Below are 27,635 nucleotides of genomic sequence, written 5' to 3' on the forward strand. Positions count from 1 at the left end.
TTTAAAGCATGTATGTGTGTTAGTCAATAGACAACTTTAATGAAGGAGGATTTTTCATGTTTCAAGACAATTTTTCTCACCATCATTCATAACACAATAATTTAATTTCCAAAAAATACAAGCGTTTATTGAAACCAAAATGTCGCAATGGTGCAGATGTTGTTTGACCCAAAATTGCGATATGTACAATGTGAACGGTATGCTGGATAACTTCGACAGAAAAATATGCGACATGATTACGTCCTGCACTGGCATATCGGTAAGTAGATCTACTACGATCAATCATACTAAACAATTTAGTAACAAGTAAAATAAAGATCGTAGAAACTGACTACCTCTCGAAGGAAATATGCCGGGGATGTTTAAACGATTTATCGGTTGCAGTTCGCTTCCGAGAGCGATGTCTGGAAACGGAACGATACTTGACGGACACTAAATTTGACAAGTTAGACGAAGCCGGATCGGAGCGGCAGCTCAATTTGGAACCACAACTGAGTGTATCGGAGAATCATGTGGTTGGCATTGACCAAGTTAAAGTTGAGCAGAATGACACCGAAGAAGATGCAGAGGACAGTAATATACAACCAAAAGCGGAGCAGATAATCCTACCGGATAATCTGCACGATCAAGACAACTTGTTCAACGAAGATAAATTACCTACGAATAGCGATCCTCCTCAAAAGTGTCCATATTACAAATGCGACGTATGTGGCGAACGGTTTGCCCTAGCGTCTCTTTACGAACGACACATTCAATCTCACAAAAATCTACCGCACAGATGCGAATTTTGCGGCAAGAAATATACCCAAAGTAGCCACTTTTTTCGCCATTTGAATAAACACCTGGGTGGCTCCGAGCGGCCGTATAAGTGTGAAGTCTGTGGCAAAGAATTCATAGAAAACGGTCATTTGATTCGGCACATGCGCATCCATACCGGGGTTCGACCGTACAGCTGCGATACTTGTGGCAGAGAATTCATTCAAAGTGGCAATCTGAAGCGGCACAAGCTTACCCACTTGAACGTTGAGCAGCACTACAAGTGCGAGGAGTGTGGCAAGGAATTTATCCGATTGAAACACTTTCGCAGGCACCAGCTGTCACATGCCGGGCTCAAACCACACAAGTGTGACATATGCGATAAGGAATTCGTGCTCGCAGGGAAACTGGAACGGCACATGGTAATTCACACAAGAAGTGTAAGGCCCATGAAGTGTGAGATTTGTGGAAAAACGTTTGTCTCGAAGGCCATGTTCAAGAAGCATCAAATGAGACACGAAAAGCAGGTGGAAAAGGGCCCACCTGGTACTGTTTTGGGATTCTAGTGTTGAACCACAGGTTGTGCTATGTTTTGAGCTATCGACACCTTACTGACGTATGTGCATTTATAATGTAAGAGAAACTAAAAAATCAATATGAATTAAATGAAGCTTGTGAATTTCGTTTTTTCCTATGTTTTAAACGACTTTAAACTTGCACGGTACAAAATCTAACTATGAGTCCAGAATTTTTCGCATCGAGTTCGTCTCCTCAGAATCTGGCAGTTAGGTTGAAACAGCCATGACCTGATACGAACTGCGGTAGGTGAAAATCTATCTCTTAGCTTTCTGGTCACCACAAAGCCACACGCGAAATTAGTTGGTTAGTCCAGCTTCCGTTCTCTGCGTTATCCCATGCGTCATGTATTCTGGAATGTCGAGGAAAACCTTTGATCTGTCCTGGTTTTTCACTTCTAAGCCTACAATGTTTTTGCCTTTCTCAATCGACGGGTACATATAGTAATTGCTAACTTTTTAACCCAGGCTCGGAGGGCAGAATGTCATATACCATTCGATTCAGTTCTTCGGGTCTGTGTGTATTTTATGTATATTTTAGAGTGCAGAAAAAAGTTTTAAAAAAGCCTGAGAATTTTGGAAAAAATGTACAAATCTACTCAGGGAACGGGTTTGGGTTACCACCACCCGACCCGCTTAGTAGTAAGTAGCACTGCTCGACACTCCATCAGTTCGCCACCATCCACAGAGACTGGCAATTTCTGCATGGCAGTCGGAAAGCTGGCTGTGGGTCGAGACTTAGTGCTTTTCCCTTAAGAAGACAGTCTGGGCGGTAAACTTAAGATTGTCTAATTTACCGAGCCCTTCTGCTCGCTTGTGCCATTTAGCACCGCAACTCCTTTGTCGCACTGCGGTGAATCTAGCTTACGCCGACGGAGAGTTTCCTGGCGAAGGAAGTTCTCCCAATACCGATACTTCTTTTATTTTAGCAATATAACTTCTTGAGTCCTTTGGCTCCCTGTCTGATACCTTTTAGCACTGCAACTTCTTTAAGTCCTTCGGTTCCCTTCTCGTTCCATTTCGCTACTTCTCCGATGAGCCATGCATCTAAAATCTTGTTCACGAACTACTCGGTCTAGTTCCCGACGATGGATCCAGCCTACTCTGCAGGAGAATCCCCCGGCGAGATAGATTCTTCCGAAACCGAACGGTAGATTTCTCCCGATACCGATGTTCGTTTCCGTGAGCCATTTAGCTCCCCGCTTCGTCTCGATCTAGTCAATCTAGTCCCCAGCAGTGGACCTAGCTTACTCAACCGGTCAGCCAGTAGCTGCTGAGATCCATCCAGCGATTCCGGGTGGAGCGTAGCTACTGGTTGATTGGCGCCCTAACGACCCGCTACTAGCTATTTGACGCGGTCTACTCGGTATATTCCCCGGCGGTGGATCTAGCCTACTCACGAGCTACCCGGTAGGGTGTCGAGGTCGACCCGGTGATTCCGGTGAAGCCTGACATCCGGTACACTGGCGCCCAACGACCAGAACCCGGTAGTACGACGCGTACTACACAACTGGTCCCCGGCGGTTGGTCTAGTCTACACCGACGGAGAGTTCCCCAGTGGCGGAATTTCTATCGTATTCCGTTGGTCCCTTCGCCACACCCTATGCAGCTTGGAGGTATACTCGTAACCACTCTGTTGATAGCGTCCCAGGTCTGGTGTCGCTCCAGGCATACCCCTACGAATTTCTTCGAACCGCGCACTCCGGGCAAAGGGGTTTTTTTTTTTATCTTAAAATACGTTTATTTAGGCCCAAATGCTGTAGCTTAACGAGGCCGATAATTCATTTTTTTTTATATTACATGTCACATGTTAGTGGGGGAAGGGAAAGCCGTATTTAGGGGCGGCTTGCTCCCCTCTTATGTAAGTAAAGGACAAAGGTAGGAAGTGGGATACATATTGTGTAATTGACATCGTCGTTTGCTGATTGATCATTGTGGCGGATATGCACACTTTGTTGTAGTGTTGTAGTTTCCAGCCTGTAATCGCAGGGGCGAGGGGAGGGTCGATATTTCGGATAATTATTGGCACTCTATATCATCTGCATGTGCGGTATGTCATGATGTTCTGGATAGACGGTTATCAAGAAGAGTGTGCACCGAAGACTCGTGAAGCAATGCCATATTGTAGATACAGGGATAGGTTGGTGAGATTCTACTGTGAATGAGAGAGGGTAAAATGTATTAAACTTGGACATCATTGGTTTTCAAAAAGATATAGATAAGAAAAATATAGGGGTGGTCACGGCTTGCCAGGACGTCCCGGACTGGCACATAGGGTGATCTACCTCGGGCCCGAAGGGAATCTATTAGTTGGGACCTGGCAACACAGTACTCTGCGCACAGCCAAACAACATGCTCGATGTCGTGATAGCCGTTCTCACAAACACAATGATTATTTTCAGCAAGCCCTATACGACGGAGATGCGCGTCAAACGAGTAATGGTTGGACATGATCCTTGACATCGTACGAATAAAGTCCCGGTTCACATCCAACCCCTTAAACCAAGCATTCGTTGATACCTTCGGGATAATGGAATGTAGCCACCGTCCCAGATGCCCATTGCTCCATGAGGTTTGCCAACTATCGAGCGTCCTCTGACGAGAGATACTGAAAAATTCGTTGAAGCAAATTGGTCTTTCGTAAGTGTCGCCTTCTAATGCGCCCACCTTGGCTAAAGAGTCCGCCTTCTCATTGCCCGCAATAGAACAATGTGACGGGACCCAAACCAAGGTAATCTGGTAAGATTTTTCAGATAAAGCACTCAGATATTCCCGTATTTTCCCCAGGAAATACGGTGAGTGCTTTCCAGGCTTCGCCGCACGGATGGCCTCAATGGAGCTGAGACTATCCGAAACGATGAAGTAATGGTCTGAGGGCAGGGTGTCAATGATCCCGAGAGTATACTGAATGGCAGCTAATTCTGCGACGTAAATTGAAGCAGGATCATTGAGTTTGAATGAGGCAGCAAGATTTTCGTTGAAGATACCGAAGCCTGTGGACCCGTCGAGAATTGATCCGTCAGTGTAGAACATTTTGGCGCAGTCGACTTGATGGTATTTGTTATAGAAAATATTTGGGACCACTTGTGGGCGAATATGATCCGGAATTCCACAAATCTCTTCCTTCATGGATGTATCGAAAAATACAGTTGGATCAGAAGTATCTAAGAGATGAGCACGGTTGACGTTATATGTAGATGAATTGATGTTCTGTGCCATGTAATCGAAGTACAAGGACATGAATCGGGTCTGAGAATTAAGCTCGACAAGCCTTTCGCAATTTGCAATCACCAATGGGTTCAGAATATCGCATCGAATGAGCAATCGATATGAGAGGTCCCAGAATCGATTTTTCAGCGGAAGAACGCCCGCCAGCACTTCGAGACTCATCGTATGGGTCGAGTGCATGCAACCCAAGGCAATACGCAAGCAACGATACTGGATTCGCTCCAGTTTGATGAAGTGTATGTTCGCAGCGGAGCGAAAGCAGAAACATCCGTACTCCAACACTGATAATATCGTTGTTTGGTACAACCTGATTAGGTCTCCTGGATGGGCACCCCACCATGTTCCAGTTATTGTACGGAAAAAGTTGATCCTTTGTTGGCACTTCTGTTTCAGATACCTAATGTGACATCCCCAGGTACCTTTAGAGTCGAACCATACCCCGAGATATTTGAATGTTGAAGCCTGAGCAATAGTTTGATCCATTAATTGAAGCTGTAGTTGCGCTGGTTCACGCTTTCTAGAAAATACGACTAGCTCAGTTTTCTCCGTGGAGAACTCGATACCCAGTTGGAGAGCCCATGCAGACAAATTGTCCAAGGTATCTTGCAGTGGTCCTTGCAAGTCGACGGCTTTAGGACCTGTAATAGAGACCACACCGTCATCTGCAAGCTGCCTTAGCGTGCAGGAATTGACAAGACATTCGTCAATGTCATTCACGTAAAAATTGTAGAGGAGAGGGCTTAGACATGAGCCCTGGGGAAGGCCCATGTAGCTAAATCGTGATGTCGATAAATCGCCATGCGAGAAATGCATTTGTTTTTCAGACAACAGGTTTAGCAAAAAGTTATTTAAAATTGGCGAAAGACCATGCTGGTGCAACTTCTCATAAAGAATGTTGATCGAAACTGAATCGAAAGCCCCCTTAATATCCAAGAATACTGATGCCATCTGCTCTTTGTTAGCATATGCCATTTGAATTTCTGTTGGGAGCAACGCAAGGCAATCGTTCGTCCCTTTGCCTTTGCGGAAGCCAAATTGTGTATCTGACAGTAAGCCATTTGTTTCGACCCAATTGTCGAGCCGAAACAGGATCATTTTCTCGAACAACTTCCGGATACAGGACAGCATTGCGATCGGACGATACGAATTGTGGTCGGAGGCTGGTTTTCCTGGTTTTTGGATGGCGATGACCCTCACCTGTCTCCAGTCATGTGGGACAATGTTACCCTCAAGAAACCTATTAAATAAATTCAACAAGCGTCTTTTGGCAGAGTCTGGCAGATTCTTCAATAAGTTGAATTTAATTCTATCTGGCCCCGGGGCTTTATTGTTACATGATAAGAGAGCAAGTGAGAACTCCACCATCGTAAACGGTGTTTCGTTCGCGGTATTGTAAGGCGACGCGGCGCGGTAGATTTTCTGTGCCGGGGCGGAATCCGGACAAACCTTCTTGGCGAAATCGAATATCCAACGGTTTGAATATTCCACGCTCTCGTTAGTACTGTTTCGGTTTCGCATACGTCGGGCCGTGCCCCAAAGAGTGCTCATCGATGTTTCTCTTGTTAACCCGTCGACAAACCGGCGCCAGTAACTGCGTTTCTTAGCTTTCATTAAATTTTTCATTCGCTTTTCTAATATCGCGTACACTCGATAACTAGCAACTAACCCGTCGTTCCGGAAAGTTTTATACGCGGCAGCTTTCTCCGCGTACACGTCTGAGCACTCTTTGTCCCACCACGGGTTGGGAGAACGTTTTTGGGTGTTCACGTCGGGTACTCGTTTCGTCTGAGTTTGAATCGCGCTATCGAGAATCGAGTTGGACAAAAACTTATATTCTTCCTCCGGGGGAAGTATCTGTGTTGAATCGATAGTTTTGGATATCTCAGCAGCGTAGCTCTTCCAATCAATGTTTCGTGTGAGGTCATAGGGAACATTGATTGGTGTCGATGGTCTTGAACCAGTGGTGATTGCAATTACAATTGGTAAGTGGTCACTACCGTGGGGATCAGATATTACCTTCCACTTGCAATCTAACCGTAGTGATGTCGAGCATAAAGATATGTCCAGTGCACTTGCTTGCGCAGGTGGTCTAGGAATTCGTGTCATTTCCCCTGTGTTCAGAATTGTCATATTGAAGTTGTCACAAAGGTCTTGAATTGTCGAAGATCGATTATCGTCGTATAGACAGCCCCACCCCGTACCGTGAGAGTTAAAGTCTCCAAGAAGCAGGCGGGGCGAGGGAAGGTGTTCAATCACGTTGGAGAATCTTCGATATCCCATCATGGCCCTAGGAGGAATGTAAATAGAAGCAATGCAAAGATCTTTGCCTTTGATTGTTGTTTGACAAGCGACAACTTCAATGCCTGGCGTCGAAGGGAGGTTGATTCGATTGAAGGAGTAGCACTTTTTGATCCCTAAAAGTACCCCCCCATATGAGTCTTCTCGATCCAAGCGGATAATGTTAAAATCGTGGAAGTTGAGGTTTATATTAGAAGTTAGCCATGTTTCACATAGGGAAAATGCATCACAATGATTGTAATTTAGCAAGTGTTTTAATGAATCAATTTTGGGGATAATACTTCTGCAGTTCCACTGTAAAACAGTGATCAGATCCCTGATTCCGTCTAATAAGTTAGCCATCGAAGGATACGATCGCTGTAAGGAGGGGCCATTGTTCAGTCAACTGTTTTAAAAATGTTCTTACTGTTGGTAGAATAGCAACCAGCAAGCTTTTCATAGGATCGGTAATGTTGAAAGCTGTGAATATCCAGTCCACAATGTCAGAAAATTTAAGGAATCCCGTTTTAGGTTGAGTTTCTGACTGTAAAATTGGAGCACTTGGGATTTTTGGTGCCCCGGGGAGTGCTGGGAACTCCTGGTTGTATCTCAATTTCCCAAAACCAGGAGGTATTATCTTCGGATTTGTACCAGCCCTTCCAGTTGATGAATTATTTTTATTTTGTACCCTTGTTTGGGACAACCTAGGACCCTTACGAGGAAGTTCAGGTGAGTTTTGATTAGGTCTTTTCCTAGAGTTTCCAAGCGGAGCCAAAGAATGCCCCTCGCAAGGGTCGTTAGAGGCGTTATCGTCAGTTGGCAAGAGAGCGAATGGGTTTTCGGAGATAAGTGGAACAGCTCTTTTAAGCATTTCTGCGTAAGAGCGTCTGGAGCGATCTTTGGCGGATCGCTTCAGTTTATCCGCGCGAAGTTTGTACGTTGGGCATGTCAAAAGTGCATGCGGATTCTCCCCACAGTAAACACACTTCTCAGCAGGGCTACTGCAAGTATCATCCGCATGGCGTTCCCCACATTTACCGCACCGTTGCTTGTTGCTACAGTAGGTGGCCGTGTGACCTAGCTGCTTGCAATTGGAACAATTCATGACCCGCGGTACAAACAGGCGTACAGGTAGACGAGCTCCTCCCACTTCAACGTAGCTCGGAAGTGCAGATCCGGCGAAGGTTACGCGAAACGAGTCTGATGGATAGTAATTACCATCTTCGATGGACTTTGAGTGCAATTGCTTGCACTCCAAAATCTTAACTGATTGAAGGTTAGGGTCCTTAAAGCGGCCAGCCCCATCATTCATCAGATCATCGACAGTTAGACCCGCATCACTTACCACACCGTCGATCTCCACATCACGAGAAGGGATGTAGACGCGATACTCCAGCGTAAAGAGGCTATTTCTAACGATATCATTGGCCTGTTTCAAGTCAGTAACGACTACGCGCAGTTTGTCTGACTGAACCTTTTTAATCTCGGTTACGGCCGAGTAACGTTTTGTCAGCTCCCGTGCAACAGTTATGCTGTTTAACGGTTTATTTTTGGGCCGAAAGTATACCACCCAAGGACCAGCGGATCCATCCTGGTAAACCTTGACTCGGGGGGGCTGTGAGACATTGGGGGGAAGTGGATCGACCATAACATTATCTGTCTCAGTATCAGATATACGTTCTTCTTCTTCATAATATTCCTCTTCGGAGGGTGATCCTTCTGTTTGTTCCATTTTGTTGCGGGAGCAACACGCTCGACCGCACTGTTTAACTTAAATCAAAATAAAAAATCAAAAGCAATAAAAAGAAAAAAATCGATAAGAAAAGTAAAAAACGAAACACTTCACCAGTTGGTTCCTGACGAGCTGGTAGGTGAATTGATCCTTCGTTTGTTTTATTCGTCACCCGCGTGACCTTCACACATTAGAGCTGATATAGCTCGTCTAAACAAAGCCGTCTTTCAGGCAAGAAAAATGTTTAGTAACGCACTTCACTGCACTACTTTAACTGATATCGCAGGTAACAATTATCACTCGCGGGACTGTTTATTAGTAATGCTTTACTGCAGCCTCTGCCACAGCAAGCACCTTCGTACCACCGAAAAAACTAAACCACACCGGAGAGAACAAAAAGCACTTGTTTCCCGGTACAAAGTTGGGTTACGAATGTCGGGCAAAGGGGTGACGAAGTATGTACAAACCGATGCAAGTACTTTCGGAAGCAGACTTGCCCGGAAAATAACTCCGTCAAATGGAAGGTCATCTTTCCATGCTTCCTGTGCACTCAACCATGCACATTTCCTTTGCATTACGTGCATTTCACCGCTGGTAGCATTCCATTCCTCAGCCAGAATGATGCAGATGGGGATCATCCCGGCGATAACGCATACTGCCTCCGACGATATTGTTCTGTAAACACTCTTGACTCGTACGACCATTAGCCGGAATGTCCTGATCAGATTTTCACGGTTCTGCTTGGTTTACAGTGTAGCACCCTAGGCAGGAACCCTATATCGGAGTATTGATGACGAAACAGTAGATAGCACACGTCTCGTGCTGCTTCTTGCACCGCCGATGTTTGACATAATTCTCGCTATTGCGTTCGACGTGATTGTTGAGGTTATCCGGTCGTCGATTGACCTCCTTTCCGTCGGCAACGACACTCCCCTTTGCTTCAGTGCATGCTTCGATGCAATCATTTGCCCTCCGACGTCAACCTGCATCCGCTGCACCGCTTTGCAGTTGCTGACCAACAACACTTCCGTCTTGTGGAGAGCTATTTGCAGTATGACCCTGTTCATCCAGCTCTCAATCGCGTCTATTGTCTCCGTTACTGGCACCTCCGCTTCAAGTGTCTCACCCATTGCTGTTAGTGAGACATCGTCCGCGAAAGCCACGATTTTCACTTTCCTGGGCAGCCGCAATGTTAAGACCCCATCGTACATGCCGTCAAAGTGTTGGACCTAGAATGGAACGCCCGTTGTGACTCGCATAGGCTTCTGCCAGAGCACTCTGCTCTTGAAGCTGCTCTTCAGAATCTGGCATAGATAGTCGGGAACCCTTATTCTGTGCAGCGATGGCTTCCCAGATGGCGCTGTTGAATGCATTTTTCACAAACATCGTAACCACAGCGCAGTATCGATCTCCTCTTCGCTTCTGTTTAGATGCCTTCTCAGCACTGTTGGAATTGTATCCACTGTCGATGCTCCTTTGCGGAATCCGAACCGAATCTTGGACAGTTCGCGCTCATCCTCCGTGCATTTCATCAACCTGTTAAGGATGATTCTTTTTAGGTGTTTTTCGAGTGTATCCAGCCTATACGAGGCCGGATCGCCCGGTGGTTCGAAAAAAGATCCTCGACGATTATCTTGAGCTTACCCGGGCACATTTCAGCTGCCGTCGCCGAGCCCTTCGTTTTTGCCAACACTAGTAACGGTCAGGGATTGGCGTGTACCGCTCGGCACAGCTCCTTGTGTCAATCTGACTTGCTAAGTCTGATCTCCCGTTTTAAAGCGTCCCTAGCTTCCCGAAACGCTGCCTTGCGCTCTTCTCTATCTGGCTCCGATATTGCTCTCTAAGCCCACCTTCTGGCTCTAAGACTAGCAGCTCATAGCGTACTGAGCGTCTCGCTCCACCAGTAAGCTGGACGCCGTCTATATCGTGGTTCCAGCTTTCGCGGCATTGTGGCGTCACAAGCCGCCTCAATTCTTCTTGTAGGGTCAGCGGCATCCACGTTCTCGGTTGAAGGCTTTCGTCTACTACTTTCGAACGCCGGTCATCCTTATCCGTAGTGCAGCAGGGTTCCGTTGACCCATACGGTAGCGAATCGCCTGGTGATCGCTATGCGTATACGTTTCGCATACTCTTCAATCCATGTTCGCCGTCAATGAAGGACTAAAGAATGTGAATTTGATGATAGACTCCCTCCCGTCTTCCCGAAATGTGCAAATAGAACCCTCAATGCACAATCGTACGTCTAACTTCGCTAGAGCTTGCTGCAAGATACACCCTCTTGTGTTGGGTACTCTACTGCCCTACTCCACTGCTCGGGTAACTGCTCCACCATTAGGCTGAACTGCTCTACTGTCCCACCTTAGAGAAGCAAAACAGCTACACACGAAGACGCCGTTGATTTTAGCGATTACGAAGCCCTCATATGAACGTTCTAACACTCCTAGAATGGGGAACCTGTCCGTAACTTGTATTACAGCCGTTCCCGATTTATCCGCCACCTGCTTACCGTTATTAGGGATTACACTACTGTTAAGTGTACCTCTCAGCTCGTTTTCATTTATGATTTGCGATTGTGGCTCTACCACTTGACCCATTGATTTGGTATAGTCTCCTGCAAGATCGAGCTGCTAGTCGTGGGATCCTTCTTCAACGTGAAGAGCATCTCACCTTTTTGGGTACGCCTAATTCTTATCATGTTTCCCCCCAAATCCTTCAGCTCCGGGTCCTCTCTGACTTTCTTGAACGTATACGTTGTCGCGTCATTGGATTTGACGAGCACGGCTTCTCCCTTTGGCGTCTTCTGACGATCCGAAGGATTTTTTTTTTCTCTTCTGCTCCATTTTTCGATTTTTCTTCTGCTTTTGCTGTTTCCCGTGTTTCTCCTTCCGGTCTACAACGGTACTCCAGCTTTCTTCCGGTTGAGCGGCACCCTTTCTTTTGGCAACAACGGCGTCCTCGAGCGACACACCTCTGTCCAACTAACGAATTTGATTCGTTAGTTGGACCGACTGACAGATGTCAAAAACTCTCCAAAGGAGACGTTAGTAGTGTACAGTCGTGATTCGCTGATTGGACACTTTTTAACTGGACCACTTTTTAGTTGGACCATTGTCCAACTAAAAAGCATCTGAATGTCAAAATGTTATGTCAAATTTACTTTGACAATCAATCTTACAATTATTAGAGATGTGAATAGATGCAATTACACTCCTAACGTCTCCTTTGGAGAGTTTTTGACATCTGTCAGTCGGTCCAACTAACGAATCAAATTCGTTAGTTGGACAGAGGTGTGGCCCAACCATCGAATCACGACTGCAATTGCATCTATTCACATCTCTAATAATTGTCCGATTGATTGTCAAAGTAAATTTGACATAAGATTTTGACATTCAGATGCTTTTTAGTTGGACAATGGTCCAACTAGCGGAGGTCCAACTAAAAAGCGGCCCAGTTAAAAAGTGTCCAACCAGCGAATAACAACTGTATTGATGATTAGGATTGTATACTATTCCCCCGAAAATCATTCCCCAGAAAGCCTTTCCCAGGATTCCCTTCCCCAGAATATCATCCCCCAGAATATACTATTCCCCAGAAAGTCATTTTCCACAATGTACCATTCCCCAGAATTCCATGCCCCAAAATGCACCATCTCCCAGAAAGTCATTCCCCAGAAAAGTTTAACTTTTTTTTATTGATTTGATCTTTTCAAACGTACTACTCGTTCTCACCTCCATCGAACGACATTCTTCGATTCGGTCACACTTGAAATGATTTGCATTGTGTTGAACCCGGAAGTTAGGATGACATTGATTATTCCGAATTAAAATAAAGAATGGCTGACTTTCCTTAAAAACCATTACACAGAAACTAAAACACCGAAGTGTTTTCCCCAGAAAGAACTATTCTCCAGAAAACCATATCCAGAATGAGCATTGGTTCATAACTCCATTACACAGTTATAACCATTTCCCAGACATTTTTTTGAGGTGGAAATTTTTTTTTGATGAATATCAAAACATTTTTTCAGTATGTTGGCCATATTGCTCCCCTCGAAGTAGAAGCATTAGACAATAGCAATATTTTTACTTTTCTTTTAATAGCCCCTAGATCCTAGAAAGTGATAGCCCCCTTCCTAGGATCCAAAAGAATGAAACAGTGTTATGTAAGTAAGGTCATGTGGCGAAACCAAAACTTTGTACATTACCTAAGCCAAGGTACTGATGCATGATGTTAAGTTGGTAAGGATAAGCTGTCGAAAGCGGCGGCTCCTCGCAAAAATATCGTTGCGCAAATCTGGCCAAAATACTAGCTACATCTTTTATACACGGTTCCAACCACTCATTTACAAATTAGTTAACCCTCAGGCCTAGGAACAATTGGTATATCCCCCGTATACTTGCGCATATGTCAGTGGCGCCATAATCGCAAATGCGGTAACAGTTCCAACTAAAAATATATTCAATTCAAAATGACCGCTAATATTGACGAATAATTGTTGTCGAGTATTATGTCTGTAACTCTGTGGTATAATTACCATTTGGCGTAAGGTATGAAAATACTTTCGAATGTATTTAGTGCAAACTATTTGAGTAAACCGAGCAATCGGGTGGATCGTACATTTGCGTACGAAACATTCCCAATACAAAAGTAAGATAAAGGCTCGAAAAACCCATGAAACCATTTGTCAAAATATGCATTCATTTCGTATTTAATATAGATTCAACTAAAGCTCCAAAGAAGGAATTAACATATATGTTTGAATAAACCGGGCAGACGGAAAGATCACAAGTTTGCGTGCAATAGTTACTTGGCGTACAAATTCAAAGAACTGCTCATGTTTGAAAGAAGGAACCAAGTCTTATGTTCGAGTAAACCGGTTATACGAAAGGATAACAGGTTTGCTTGCGAGAGGCCGCCGCTTTCGACGGCACATCCTCAGCAGCTTAACACCGCATAAGTTCCTTGAATTAGGTATGCGCAAACCTTTGGCTTAACCACAAATAACGAATAAAAACATTAACTTTTCTGGGGAATGACTTTCTGGGGAATGGGGCATTCTGGATAATGATTTTCTAGGGATTGGTACATTCTGGGAAATGTCTCTCTGGGGAATGGTACATTCTGGGGAAGGGAATTCTGGGAAATGGCTTTCGGGGGAAAGGTATACAACCGATGATTGTATGTCGTTTCCCGGAATACCATTTCTCGGAAAACCATTTCCCGGTATGCCATTTCCCGGAAAACCATTTCCCGGAATGTACTATTTCCCGGAATATCATTTCCCGGAATGTCCCATTTCCCTGAATATCGTTTCCCGGAATGTACTACTTCCCGGAATACTATTTCCCGGAATGTACCATTTCCCGGAATGTACCATTTCCCGGAACGTACTTTTTCTCGGCAATTGGTTATACTATTGAAATCTGAAGTACTTTGAGAACATTTGCATTTAGTACTATGTTGCTACTCAAATATTTGTTTGGTTCCCTTCACTGCTTGTCTTTGCTCGCTGATCATGTTAATGAATTTGAAAAACTAATTGTCATGCATATGTAATTTTATTTGAAATCATTATCAATCAATCGAAGGTCCAGAAAAAAGCTTATGCTAAAAAGAAGGCGATATCAAAGAAGGCTGTAATTTAATTTAAAATTAATAGCATTTCAAAAATATGCTACGAAAATTTTAAAGAAGGCAAATCCATTTCATTGTATTTATTGTATTTAAATCAATGAAATTCTAAAATTATTTCCATTGATTTGTTATTGTTCCAAAGAAGGCTAATTCACATAGAAATTTTTAATACGTAGTTAAATTTCAAATAACTGAAGGCGTTTTCAATGCACTGTTACCACAGACTAACAGACATAACACTATGAGGGAATTCCCTAAAAAAACATCGATCCGACAATTTTCCCAGAACACTAGCTCCACCTTTTATTCACAGTCCCAAACACTCATTTACTGGTGGGTTACCCCTCAGGTTTGGGAACAATTTTTCACTAGTGGTCTATCCCTCGTATGCTTGTTCATATGTCAGTGGCACCATAATTTCAAATGTGGCCACAGTCCCAACTACAAATATATTTAAAATGACCGTTAAAGCGGGTGAAGCTTTGTTTTTGAGTGTTATGTCTGTTAGTCTGTGCTGTTACTGTAAACAAATATTAGTGAGAATAAAAATCAATGAAAGCCCAAGATTATTTTCAGAAAAACTATAGATTAAAATAACATTCTACACAAAATTCCAAATTTATATTTATAAGAAGGCAGCATCTCAGACAAATACATTCACAATCTATAAAATTTCAAAGGTTCCAGGAATATTTCTGACTAAATTTTAGGAAATGTTTATATTTTTTCACTATCTTTTACCTAATTTTTTATAAAAATCAACGCGTTCAGGGCATTTTTAGAGTACTGTGATTGGTTATCATAAAAATGTTGCCAACGTTGTGGAAAGCACTGCCTTTTCAATTTCAAAGATGGCCGCATTTTGAGGCGTTCTAAATTGATCGTTACGAATTTACACTATCTCCTGTAATGTTTGACCTAGTGCCAAAAAGTTTTTTTTTGATTCTTTAGAAAGATAGCAAGTGACTTATGTAGGCTTTTTTCGCTATTTCAATTTTACGCGAAACGCTGAAAATATCATTAAAATCAGCATCCCATCATTTATAGAATATCTATCCGTCGGTCAATTTCATTGCTTTCGTTCCTATTAATCTTAAATTTGCTGAAAATGGCCAAAAATCGATACAGACATCATTTATTAACTAAAATCCTTCGTACGTCGCTGGAGAAAATAATTTAGAATATGCTGTGAATATTTCAAAGCTCGTGGTTTGAAGTGGATTTGAAAAAACGCATTTGAAGTTTTTAGTACGCTTGGAGTTTACCTAAAAACGATAGGACTGAATTAATAATATATACAATTAGATATTCTGTTCGCCTTCCATTTTCTGTTATATCATTTTATTTCAATAACAAAATTTCCAAATCTTAAAAGTTCTACAGTGGTGTATTGTGCTTTTCACCGAAGATTACCACACGAAGGGATCGATTTAAAATAGTAAAAGAATTGAAAATATACCATTTTAACTTAATCCGTAAAATTTTAACAAATATGAGGCAAAATATAGGGCCTGTTAGTCAGGAATTAGACGGTCATGAATTTAGTCTAGTCTAGTCTACACATACACAGCCAATACATGTAGGGATCCTGAAAAATTACAAACGTTCGTCCACAATTTTTCTTGTCATTATTAATGTTGGTGGCACATATTGAATATGACACAAGCATTAAAGCGGCCAGGCCAACTGTGCAGCGTACAAAATAAAGATGATTCAAAATTATACGGCAATCAAATTATTCATTCAATGAATAATTTAATCAACGAATTATTTTGAACCTCGAATAAGGAAGAAACGTGGACAACCGTACACAACCCTTTCATTTTGATGGGGGTTTGATAAATCGTTAGGAGTGACTTTGCTAAGAGGGTTAATTTCACTCCTTTGGTCCTAGGTTCCTGGGATGGGACAGAGAATTAGACGGTCATGAATTTATGGAATTTATTCACTCCTTCACTACCTGCGGTGGGAAAATTGGAAAGTATTTGTTTCTATTTTGATACCCATGATTTGGGTATCCCATCCATTTGGGTGCTTTTTATTCCCCACTCGATTTTTTAAATCCTCACAAGTTTCTTTTTGGTTCAAAACCAAAAGTCGTTCGTAATTTTCCTAACATCGCGGAATCGAAAAGATTAAATTTTTAAAATTACAGTTTTGCAATCTTGTCGCTGTTTCTTTTTACCAGAATAACCACTTAAGATAAAAAAATTGAAAATATTTCCAAACAACGTTTTATGTTCTAAAGTAGGTAAAATCTCCTAGAACACAATTAGCTGCATAGCAGGTCTTCTAGAAATAAGTTTGGTCGGTGAGGTACGAGTTTTTTTTTTATTTTGCGGGAAATGGTATTCCGCGAAATGGTTTTTCCGGAAAATAATACATTCCGGGAAATAGTTTTCCGAGAAATGATACATTCCGGGAAACGATATTCCGGGATGTGGTACATTTCGGGAAATAGTTTTCCGGGAAGTGGTATTCCGGGAAATGGTATTCCGGGAAATGACATACAACCCAACCGATGATTAGACATAGCACAGACTAACAGACATAACACTCAAAAACAAAGCTTCGCCCGCTTTAACGTTCATTTTAAATATATTTGTGGTTGGGACTGTGGCCACATTTGAAATTATGGCGTCACTGACATATGAACAAGCATATCTCGACAAACATATGATTACGGCTTAAAAGCCAACTGTCAAAATTATCTTTGAATGGAAATTCCGGACAAACCGTTACTCGCCAATCACAGATGTTAGTAGTAAACAAAAGAGAAAAGTTTTCTCGTTCATTAACTGCTATGAACTGTGTTTTACCAGTAACGGTTTGTCCGGAATTTCCATTCAAAGCGAATTTTGACAGTTGGCTTTTAAGCCGTGATCATATGTTTGTCGAGATACACTGCTGGCCAATAAAATAGGTGTGAGATAAAAATACATGAAATTTTGAGTTTACTCGAAAAATATTTTTTTATTCCAATATTTTATAGTTAGGCACAGTCGTAAATATGAAAAAGAACACTTTTATTTGTAAATTAATTGTTATGCTTTACAGGAACTCTCTCTTCCCCATGAAATCCAAAAAAGCACCTGGTCAATGAAATAGGTGTATTGTAATCCATTGCATTAAAAATTTTCAAATCCAATGATTTTAAGACTTTAATATTTTTGACAACTAGTAGCCTGTGTAATCTCCCTTATTCAACCAAATTTTATCCATTCGCCTTGGCATTGAGTCATTCAAACTCTGATAAGTTTCCGTTGGCATAGTGTACCATTCCTTTTAAGCTGCTTTCCACAAACGAACCTTATTTCTGAAATTTTGACCGGATAACATCTTTTTAAGTACATTCCGTAGAATTTCTACGGGATTAATGACAGGAGATTGGTAGGGTCCGAAATTATAGTCACTTTATTATCCCGAAATCATTCCTTTACATACTTCGATGTGTGTTTTCGATCAATATCTTGCTGAAGCTGCCATATAAAGGCGCGTTATCTTTGGCATAGGACTGCATGACATCCTTTAGGATGTCCATTCTTTAGACTTGCATTCGAATCTTGCCATTATAGTGGTGTTGCGAAAAATAGGACCTGCGCCATTCCACGAAAAGTAGCCCCAAACCTCATTGTCCTCGCCTCCGTGCTTTACCTTATTTTGCGTGTATCGCAGATCAAACTTTTTGCACTTTGGACGTCTAACGTTTCGTTGTGAATCGGAGGAAAACAGGTTTATCTTTGATTCGTCCCTCCGAAGGATATGTCGCCATATTTTGCTTCCTTCTGAACCATGCCCATTAACGGTGTTGAAAAGTAAATTGCATATTTCTGCGAAGTCTTTTGCTTCGCAATAGTGGAACCTTTTTAGCAATTATTTCTGGAAGATTGGAGTTTTACAGCCTACGGCGAACTGTTCTCGGACTTACCACATTTCCAATTTGTGCTGTAATAGTCCTTGATGACGCGAATGGATCAGATTTCGCTAATAATGCAATACAATGCTCAGTTGCTGTAGATGTTTCCTTGGTTTTTTTTGCGTGTTTCTTTTTTCAAAGGTTTTAAGGCATTTGTAAAGAAGTTTTCGGAATGCCAAAGTGTATTCGCGATTTATTTATACGTCTTATCTTCTTTAACAAAATTTCTTAGCAAAACTCGTTCCACTTGAGTACAGTGAGATGCTCGACCCATTCTATAAAAAATCTTTGACTTATTCAACATTTAAATACATTGATTAGCACGCAGAATACAAACTTTACCAAATTAAACATATAATGGTATTGAGTAAAATAATAACCAGTTGATATATTTCACACACCTATTATATTGACCACACAAAAAAGCCTGTGGCAGTCTTGTTTTACATCTTGACAAAGATTGCAAACATAATCAGCGCCAACAACCCACTAGTAACTTGACAGATACCAAGGCTTGTGTGTGCGGTAGGTGTGATTGAGACTGCTGCAGATTGGTATGCGTAATTGAGAGAAAAACAAAATAATCTATCACACACCTATTTTATTGGCCAGCAGTGTATAGGGGATAGACCACTAGTGAAAAATTGTTCCCAAACCTGAGGGGTAACCCACCAGTAAATGAGTGTTTGGGACTGTAAATAAAAGATAGAGCTAGTGTTCTCGGAATATTATCGGATCGATGTTTTTTGAGGGAATTCCCTCATAGTGTTATGTCTGTTAGTCTGTGGACATAGTTTGAAGAAATGAGAAAGGCACAATTGCACCACTAGATGGATTTAAACAGGTTTTTGTTGTTGTTATTAGTAAACAATTACTTTTGACTGATATCAGAGTTTTAAGCACAAGCGGTGAGTTTAATCTAAAAAATAATGTACATGAGCTTTATGTAGTTTTTTTCCGTCACCGAACGAGAGATGTGACGAAATGCACCAACTTCACAAGAGGCGCGGCACAACCACTAGACGCGGCACCGCGCGCGCCGTTTTCTGACGGATACTCACAAATTTATTCTCAGTACGAAAGTTGTTGATAGAGTGCAACTTTTAAATGGTCGATTTTCACCCTCGCTTACCTTGAAAACCAGGTTTATCGGTGCATTTACTGCCCATGATCGCGAATCAGTCCCATAAAGATAGGAAATCTCAATTTGAAATTTTTGAAAAAAATGGGCTTTCTATGACTCACGCTGAAAATAGTACAAAAACGCGAGTAAGTTTCGGTTTTGACTGCAACCAACCAGAATATTACATTAGTATCTTTTCAAGGATATTTAAAAGATCCTGAAGTAATAACTAAGAGCTTATATATAATACCAACCCCCGTATGAAATTATGTCCACTTCTTCTATATGCAACGAATTAGACGAATCTCACCACAGTATGGTGCAGCTACCTACTTTTTATTACTGATAAAAAAGCTAGATTGATGTGGCAAACATAAGATACAATTTCGACGGCATTTTGGTTACTTGTCTATTTTGGAACATAGAACATTTTGGAGACATCTGTTTGCAATCAGTGAACTGGTGGGTATACGGTACGCGAAAGTATTGCTTTAATGTTTCTGCTTTGACGTTGCTGTGATTGTGTTGTATTTTCTTTTGAGCTGTAGGACTGTGCAGCATATGCGCTCGAGTAAAAACACATGAAGGAAACATACCCCTAGTACCAACATGCTAAAAGTATAAGTCAGATATGCAGTGTTTGCATATTTTCTGTCTTGTTCATTCTGCTAAGATTTTTATGCATTTGCATACTTCCATGAATGAATAGATCGAATATATTCAATGTACATAGAATTCTAAGTCTATTGATGGAATGCAAATAGCAGAAGAAAAGGGAGGTAGATAGAAACATATGATACCATTGCCTAAATACTGTTCTTCGTGAACGCAGTCACACAACGACATTGAAAGAGTAGTGTGATCGCTGCTCGATCGTGTCTTTATGTTGGTACTGTCCAAGCGAATTGAAAACATGTTTTAATGTACTAATGCCCAGACACTACCGGCACTGTTTATCCAAGGATCGGGAAATATTCTACGTATTCGATAACCTAAACGAAATTGGAGGTAAGATTAATGAGTTGATCTTTAAATAAGGCAGAATTTCGGTAAGTGAAATAACCGATCAGCTGAAATCTGGTAACATCATTTATCGGACTAATTTAGATTACAGATAGACTTGTTTTCGAAAAACATTTACGGACAATGTTGGGACGAGATAACTAAGGCACTGTGTTTCGAGGATTATTGTCTCAAAACTGATAGTATTCTGCTAAATAAGCAGGAACGACAGATTCAATCCAGAAGATAACTGATGACTGGACAAGATGCCACAGCATCAAAATCAACCAATGCATAACACCGAGTTGCAAATTGATCCAACATTGAAAACGATTAATAATAATTCTATCACGGAAACTCCCGCTGACAGCGATAAGCGGATTGATGTGAGGAAGGAACAAAACGATGACGGTAGTGATGAATCGGTCAGCAAATCCGATGAATCGACAACCGTGCAACATCGACGGAAATGTGACTTCTGTGGCAAAGGATTCGATGCGAATACGGATCTGGCACGACACCGCAGAACGCACACCGGTGAGCGGCCGCACAAGTGCAACATCTGCGGGAAAGCATTCATTGCGTGCAATCAGTTGGTTCGACACGTACGCATCCATACCGGCGAACGGCCACACGAATGTGACGTCTGTGGCAAAGCATTCATCTGTGGTGGCGATCTGACCAAGCACAAGCGCACTCACTCGGGCGCCAAACCGTACGGCTGTGACATCTGCGGTCACCTGTTCAATCAGCGGAATCATCTTCTGTCGCACCGATTGATCCATACCGGTGAGCGACCGTTTACTTGTGAAGTTTGCGGCGAAAAGTTTACGGAAAATAGACGTTTAACGGTACACAAACTCATTCATTCGACAACGCGGTCACACGAATGTGACATCTGTGGCAAGCGGTTCGTGGATAGGAACCGCGTTAAACGGCACATGCGCGTTCATAACGTTGCCTGATTTTATATTGAAACCATGGTTTTATAGTTTACGGAATAGTATATTATAAATTATTCTTCATTAAAGCTTAAGTAAAAATATTAAATTTATGTGCCTTAAATTAGGAAAAAGATGCAATTTACGCCTGAATCAGAGGATACATATGTATCAAAACCAAACATTATTTGTTTTTAAACTAATATCAAATAATAGTTTTATGTACTGTATGTACACAGATTTATTATTAAATATATATATATATATATTTTAATACATATCGTACTACGTACTGTTACTTGTTGAGAATACATCTCTTGAATTAGATCTTACTCCAACTTCGTACTATTTGTGAATAAAAACTTCCACGCGTTTCACAAATTTTTGAAGCGCTTTGAATGATAGATACATGAATTTTAAACTCACAAATAGTCTTGTCTGGAAGCACACCAAGCATAGCCTGTCAAATATACACGAAACACTTGAAATAGTATCTTAAAGTTTCTTAGAAAAAACGGGCTCAAAATTTATGACATCGAGCTGGTTTTTTGATTCTAGTTTCTTTCACTGCGAACGTTACATCGTAGACGAGTAATTCGGTTTTGTGGCTTGAACTGAACATAATTTCAACTTGTATTTCAATCAATTGTTGAGTCAATCATTCTGACTAATCTATCGATATCGTTCATTATAATAATATATTTTAAAGGCCAATTGAATAGCAGATGAAGTTTGTTTCAATAAATTACTGTTCTTACTTCAATAACTAATTACATTCCCAAGTAACCAATAAGCATTATAACGTAGCCTAATATCTGCTTTAGATCCACATATAAAGCTGTCCTAAAAAGCCGTGAAGCCCTAAATACTTATTTAATGCCGATATTATGCCAGAAAAGGCGAAATATAGTGCTATTACTGTGCGGAGATTGACCGCTCGTTTCTGCAGTACTAATGCTATTATATAGCAAAAGCGTACAAATGTCAAATTTGAAAGCCTTATATTGGCACTACTAATGCTATTAAAAAACTTCAGCTGGTTGTCATTGTCCGCCATGGTTTTAAAACCATTTCTTATGTTTCCTTTCGGTATGATGAGCAAAAAGGAAAAATTTTAAAATAAAACATTCTGTTTAAAACCGTAATTGCCTCTCTTCTAATGCATTGTAATGAATATCCGTAATGGGTTTTCGTTCTCACATGATATGAATGTTTACGAAAATTACCTTTAGTAAGTCTCGAACTGAGGTACCTTGCCTCGTCCTTCACGGTAAGTGCGCTGCGTTTGCTTCCTGGACTATATTGCATATGTTCGATTGAAATGAAATATGCCGAATATAATCTTCAAGAAGAGTTGCATAACAAATAAACCCACAGCATTAGAATAGCATTATATCAGGTTTTTATATGCTCTATAATGGCATTAAATGTACTTGTAAAGCTTACATGCTTTAAAGATCCTTGAAGCATGTACGCGTTATATCAGCTTAATATACGCATATAGAGCAAACTATAATGCTATATGTCGGCTGTGCAGTTATGCATTATTGATGCTAATAAAGAGCTTTATTGCGTTGTTAATGCTGTAATGGAGTTTCAATGCAACATTAGTGCAAATGTATAGCCAATATAGTGCAATGGCTTAATGCTTATGTAGTAAAGGTTGTAGGTCTGATCAAATACAACGCAAAACAACGTTTGATCAACTTAATTTACCCTCAAAATCTTGACTTATAGTATAAAAACATTTTTGTCACGTTCGGTGGTAAAAAAATTACTACGCTATTGGCGATTTGCGGCAAAACTAAAATTAGTCATGCGATTCAGCTCATGAACTGGCAAAGTGATACAGTTTGCTTTTTTTCACCCGTAAGTGAGTCGTAGCTTACAACAAAATCTTCATTATCTTCTCGGAAAAAGCTTACCACTGCCAAAATATGAATGAAACGAGTAAGAAATTTAGTTTTATTTGCAATTATTCTGAAATTACAGCCATTTGCAACTATTTCACTCATACATTTCTTCGAAATGTAATCGGGGTATTATTGTGGTTATAAAAAATCGTTCCATAAATAAAGTTCCAACTCGAAACCGAGACCCAATCAGTACCAATGTCAAACTCCTTCATATTTTGAACTACGTAGGAGAGAAGGATCGGCTGTGCATGATACAAAGCTGACACTTTCCTATTAGCCGGATATATTCTTTCCTCGGCTGATCTGGAGAGTTTCATGAATTTACACCATCTCATGAAGGTTTAGCTTAACTTAGGACGAACGGGAAATGCTGTTGCGGCGGCTACGGTGCTCAACAAATTACATTTCGAAACAGCGCGTATATAGCTCTGCGAATAATATAAGAAACCACTATGTTTTACACTCTTTTAGCAAGATGTTTACTCATCATCTTATAAAATGATGGTTTTCCTTCATTTTCATAAACCATTATCAACAAATTGATCGGTAATTTGGTGTTTAAAAGTCATTTTTTACCAATGTTTACAGAAAATATATGCACTATGACTAGGGTTACCAAATGGGCTAAAAGCGAAATAAGGACATCTTGAACTTTGACTTAGACTAACAAATTTTACTCATCTTTGACTAAAATGTATTTGGTTGAGTGGTGTTAAGAAAAGATTTCCAATATTTTTTTTAGAACAGCACTTTTTTGTTCTTCTGTGGTCCTAAGAAACTATGCAGAATATTAGGGCGTGGCAACTCGTGTTACATTTGAAATTTGTATGGATATTAGTATGAGAAATCCTATTTTTTTTTCATTTTCATTTCCAAAAATTAAAGTTTTTACTTAAGTATAGAACTTATCGATTAAAGTCCATGAAGTAACTAAGAAATTTGCCGACTGTGCTAGAGAGTGATAGCTGTTTAAAATTCGATGGTTCGATTTATAGGACAAATCTTTTTTTTTCTGTCAGCGCTCAACAAAAGGAGAAACATGTAAAGCCTTCGGCATGATACTGTACCTTGATGTGGTCCGGGGGCTTTTCCACCAAAGCAGTATTACAGTGATTATATCACATAAACTTGGGATACGATTATTTTCTTTTTAGTTAAGCTACATTGTGATCAATTTTAGTACTTAACTTGGCGACCTTTATTATCCACTGCCATGGTCAAATAATATACAATGTGGGTTTAGGGCCCAATTCTCTCTGCAGGCACCTCATTCCAAACGTACAAACGTGGCCTACGCGATAACATAAACCTGGTCACAAATACGAACGCCCGCGATCTCGCCAATATTCAAACACCCCGATTGATTAGGTGAACGTTGGAACCTAAGAACCTAAGCTCGCGCAATAATGAATCGGTCTCGTCCGGAAGTCTCCGCCCTTGATCATAGCAGCCCAAATTCATGCCTTTAGTTGGACCAATAGAAATAAAAACTAGGCAAGACGTCCATGTGCGATCGTTGAAGAATACGCGAACATGCGAATGGCCACACGCTTATAAAAATAATGTGTCCACGCAATGTTACATACTAGCACACGCGACAAAAACGTCCACATACAAACGCTCGGGTCCTTCTCGATCATCCACGCACGACTACACCCACGATCTCGTAAAAAGTATAACACTCTGGTGACTAAGTGAATGGTTTAGCACTTGTAAATTAACAATCCCGGTCTCGAGAGTGAACCTCCAAATGCCCGTGTTCGCGCCAAACTACATAAAAATCGAATGCAAAGTCACATACACGCGACAAAAAAAATATCAAAATGCTTGAGCCCTTCGCGACCATCCACGCAACCTATACTCGCGCTCTTCCAGACATTATAACATCCCGGTGATAATATTAACGTCTCGGCACTTGTAATCACTCAAACGCAGTCTCAAGCGTGAACCTACAGTTCCCCGCACTCGCGCATTCATGAATCGTTCGCGTCCGGAAGTCTCTATCCCCGATTCCAGAAGTCTAGGTCCATGCCTTAATTAAATCAATTAGCTCTACAGTTCCAGTAGGACAACTCTCGAAAAAATCGGCATATTATTAATACTCAATAACAATACTAACTCTTCTCTTTTTTTTTATTTATTTTCGGTCTCATGCGTTATTTTCTTGTGATGACCTTTTTGAGCTCATACATCCAAGAAGAGCAACATTGCTGCCAACAATGATTCTTCTCTGCCATCGGACGTCGCCAGGTTTTAGAACAATGGATGTGTATTCTCATAGTCGATGGTATCAGATAAGTAGGAACGATCAACAAACTGCAAGTAGTATATTACACATTTCTTGTTTTGAAGTATAAAATATTCGTATTAAAATATTATTTACAGGCTCCACACATATCTCAACACACACAAATGCTTGACAGGTGACTGGTCCAAGTGCATTCACTCGTAGGATCTATCATTTCGATGATCGCCTCGATTCTACGAAACCAGTGCACAAGTTAACTGACATAAGCTAGTCTTATCTGGTGAATGCATGTAACCTGGAAACCCCAGACAGGACAGGACTTGACGGGGCCTAGTTCAGAGTTTTTGAGCATTCTTCAATGCACGGTTATTGACCTAAAAAAAGAAACATTCGGCATGTTATTTTTCCTTTTATTACTGTATCTTGAGTTGGGTTCATACTGATATTCACTAGCACAGTCAATTTCATATTCTTCCATATATATTCACATCCAAAACGTGCAAACGCCCCTAACTTTCGCGATAACACAAACCTGGTCAAAAACGCGAACTTACATTACAATTTCAATCATCCACACACACCTACGCTCGCAATTTCGCCAACACCCCTTTACTTAAGTGAACTTTTCAGCACCTATAACTTTACAACCGCTGTCTCAAGCATTAACCCACCACTCGCGCGATCATAGACCGGCTACGTTCGGAATTCTCTACTCTCGATCAGCCTAGACTCATGCCTTCAGTTGGACCGATCGGGAATGATGCTTATATTCACTAGACAACACGTTTCTCTACCATACACTGAAAATTAATTATTAGATTCACGGTCCGCGCGCGATCGTTCGAGAATACACGTGAATGTGCGAATGGCAACACGGATCTAAAACCGGATTTATGCACGCAAAGTTGGAGACACGCTGGCATTCATATGCTCGAGCCTTTAGCGATCACATTATTACACAATTAGTAAACGCCCACGCTAACCCAGACAGATATGCACTCCTGGACTCGAACGCTAAAAACCACACCTTCCACGCATACACCACCCAGGACTGAATATTAGATTCATACATACAAAGCAACAAGTAATAATTACAGGTATTCGTCTGGCAACCGGGGGAAGTGCATCTCAAACGCAGAACTTATCATTTCAATGATGGCCTTGGATCTGCGTTGCCTGTGTTCAAGGCACCATAGCTTTGTCCGTCAGGTCAAGGATGTATGAAACCCGCTAGCCACCACCCTCGGCCCTAGCTGCCCATAAAGGGATAAAAAAAAAGTCAGCGCTCAACAAAAGGAGAAACATGTAAAGTATTTGTAACTTTTCTTTAAGCAATAAAATTAATCAATGTGAATTTGAAATTGAATCATTAATCTGAACATAACAAATCAAAAGACTATAAGGAAGTGAACAACTAAAATGGCGAGTGAAATGTTTCATTCGCTTGAGTGAATTTAATCTAATTGATTTCAAATATAACATGGATTGAGATTAAAACTAAGGACATTTGAAGTAAAATTAAGGACGCTTTCCAAATCATCGAAATTAAGGACATGTCCTTTAAAATAAGGACGGTTGGTAACCCTAACTATGACAGAACAGAATAAAATCAGCAACACTTTCCTTCCAGCGCTATCTGCGAGCGGTTTCAACGTAGAATCGCCAATTATTTTTCAGCCGATTTTCGATTTTTTAATTTTTCTAGAAAATAAGAATAGACCTTGCAAACGATATGCTATGTTATGTTCTTTTGGCAACCCATTCATGCCCATGTTGTTTGTGTACAACTACGTTTTTAAACAGCTATAACTTTTGATTGAGGCAATATTTTCTCTCGAAAACAAGTAACGCTAATAAATGTGACTATTGCCTTTCATTTGACTATTAACAGTTACAACACACAGAACAGACATATAAGCTAGAACAAACTTTCCCGAAAAACCTGTGTAAACATTTAAATGAAAATACGTTGAAAATCACCATCGCATTCAGGTTTTCATACGCGTGAGTCACCATTGTATCCAAGTTTGCATACAAGTCCCGTATAGCGATTGCTGACCGATCGAAGCGCCGACCAGTGGCAAATTGCTATTTGCTGTTGTCATTTCAAAGCGACAATTTAAATTCTTACACAAGTTGAAAACTTTACTTGTATGTCAGTTCTCAGTGGTTACAAGGATCAGCTCTAGAACTGATGATATTGCAATTAGTGAAATTGGATTCCGATGAAGCAGTGCTACCAGAGACAGTTTACGTTGACGACGGAAAATTAATTTTTCATATATCT

At 41.0% G+C, this 27,635-nt stretch overlaps 1 protein-coding gene across 1 annotated transcript; it reads left to right on the plus strand.

Annotated features, from left to right (window-relative positions):
- Position 1: 1 nt before the first annotated feature.
- LOC131680993 (zinc finger protein ZFP2-like) lies at positions 2 to 21,337 on the plus strand. The gene is made up of 3 exons (XM_058961700.1): positions 2 to 259; positions 318 to 1,321; positions 20,506 to 21,337. Exons 1-3 carry the CDS (start codon positions 140 to 142, stop codon positions 21,206 to 21,208), a joined length of 1,827 nt encoding a protein of 608 aa, XP_058817683.1. The 5' UTR covers positions 2 to 139; the 3' UTR covers positions 21,209 to 21,337.
- Positions 21,338 to 27,635: the final 6,298 nt, after the last annotated feature.

This window comes from Topomyia yanbarensis, chromosome 2 (genome assembly GCF_030247195.1).
Source record: "Topomyia yanbarensis strain Yona2022 chromosome 2, ASM3024719v1, whole genome shotgun sequence".
In the NCBI taxonomy this organism is placed as follows: Eukaryota; Metazoa; Arthropoda; class Insecta; order Diptera; family Culicidae; genus Topomyia; species Topomyia yanbarensis.

Bases quoted from the DNA above. Each gene is read 5' to 3' on its own strand.
- LOC131680993 (XM_058961700.1), top strand. From the start codon at position 140: ATGTCGCAATGGTGCAGATGTTGTTTGACCCAAAATTGCGATATGTAC. The intron at 260-317 runs GTAAGTAGATCT...AGTAAAATAAAG, and splicing joins CGTCCTGCACTGGCATATCG to ATCGTAGAAACTGACTACCT. The intron at 1,322-20,505 runs GTGTTGAACCAC...CTGATGACTGGA, and splicing joins GGTACTGTTTTGGGATTCTA to CAAGATGCCACAGCATCAAA.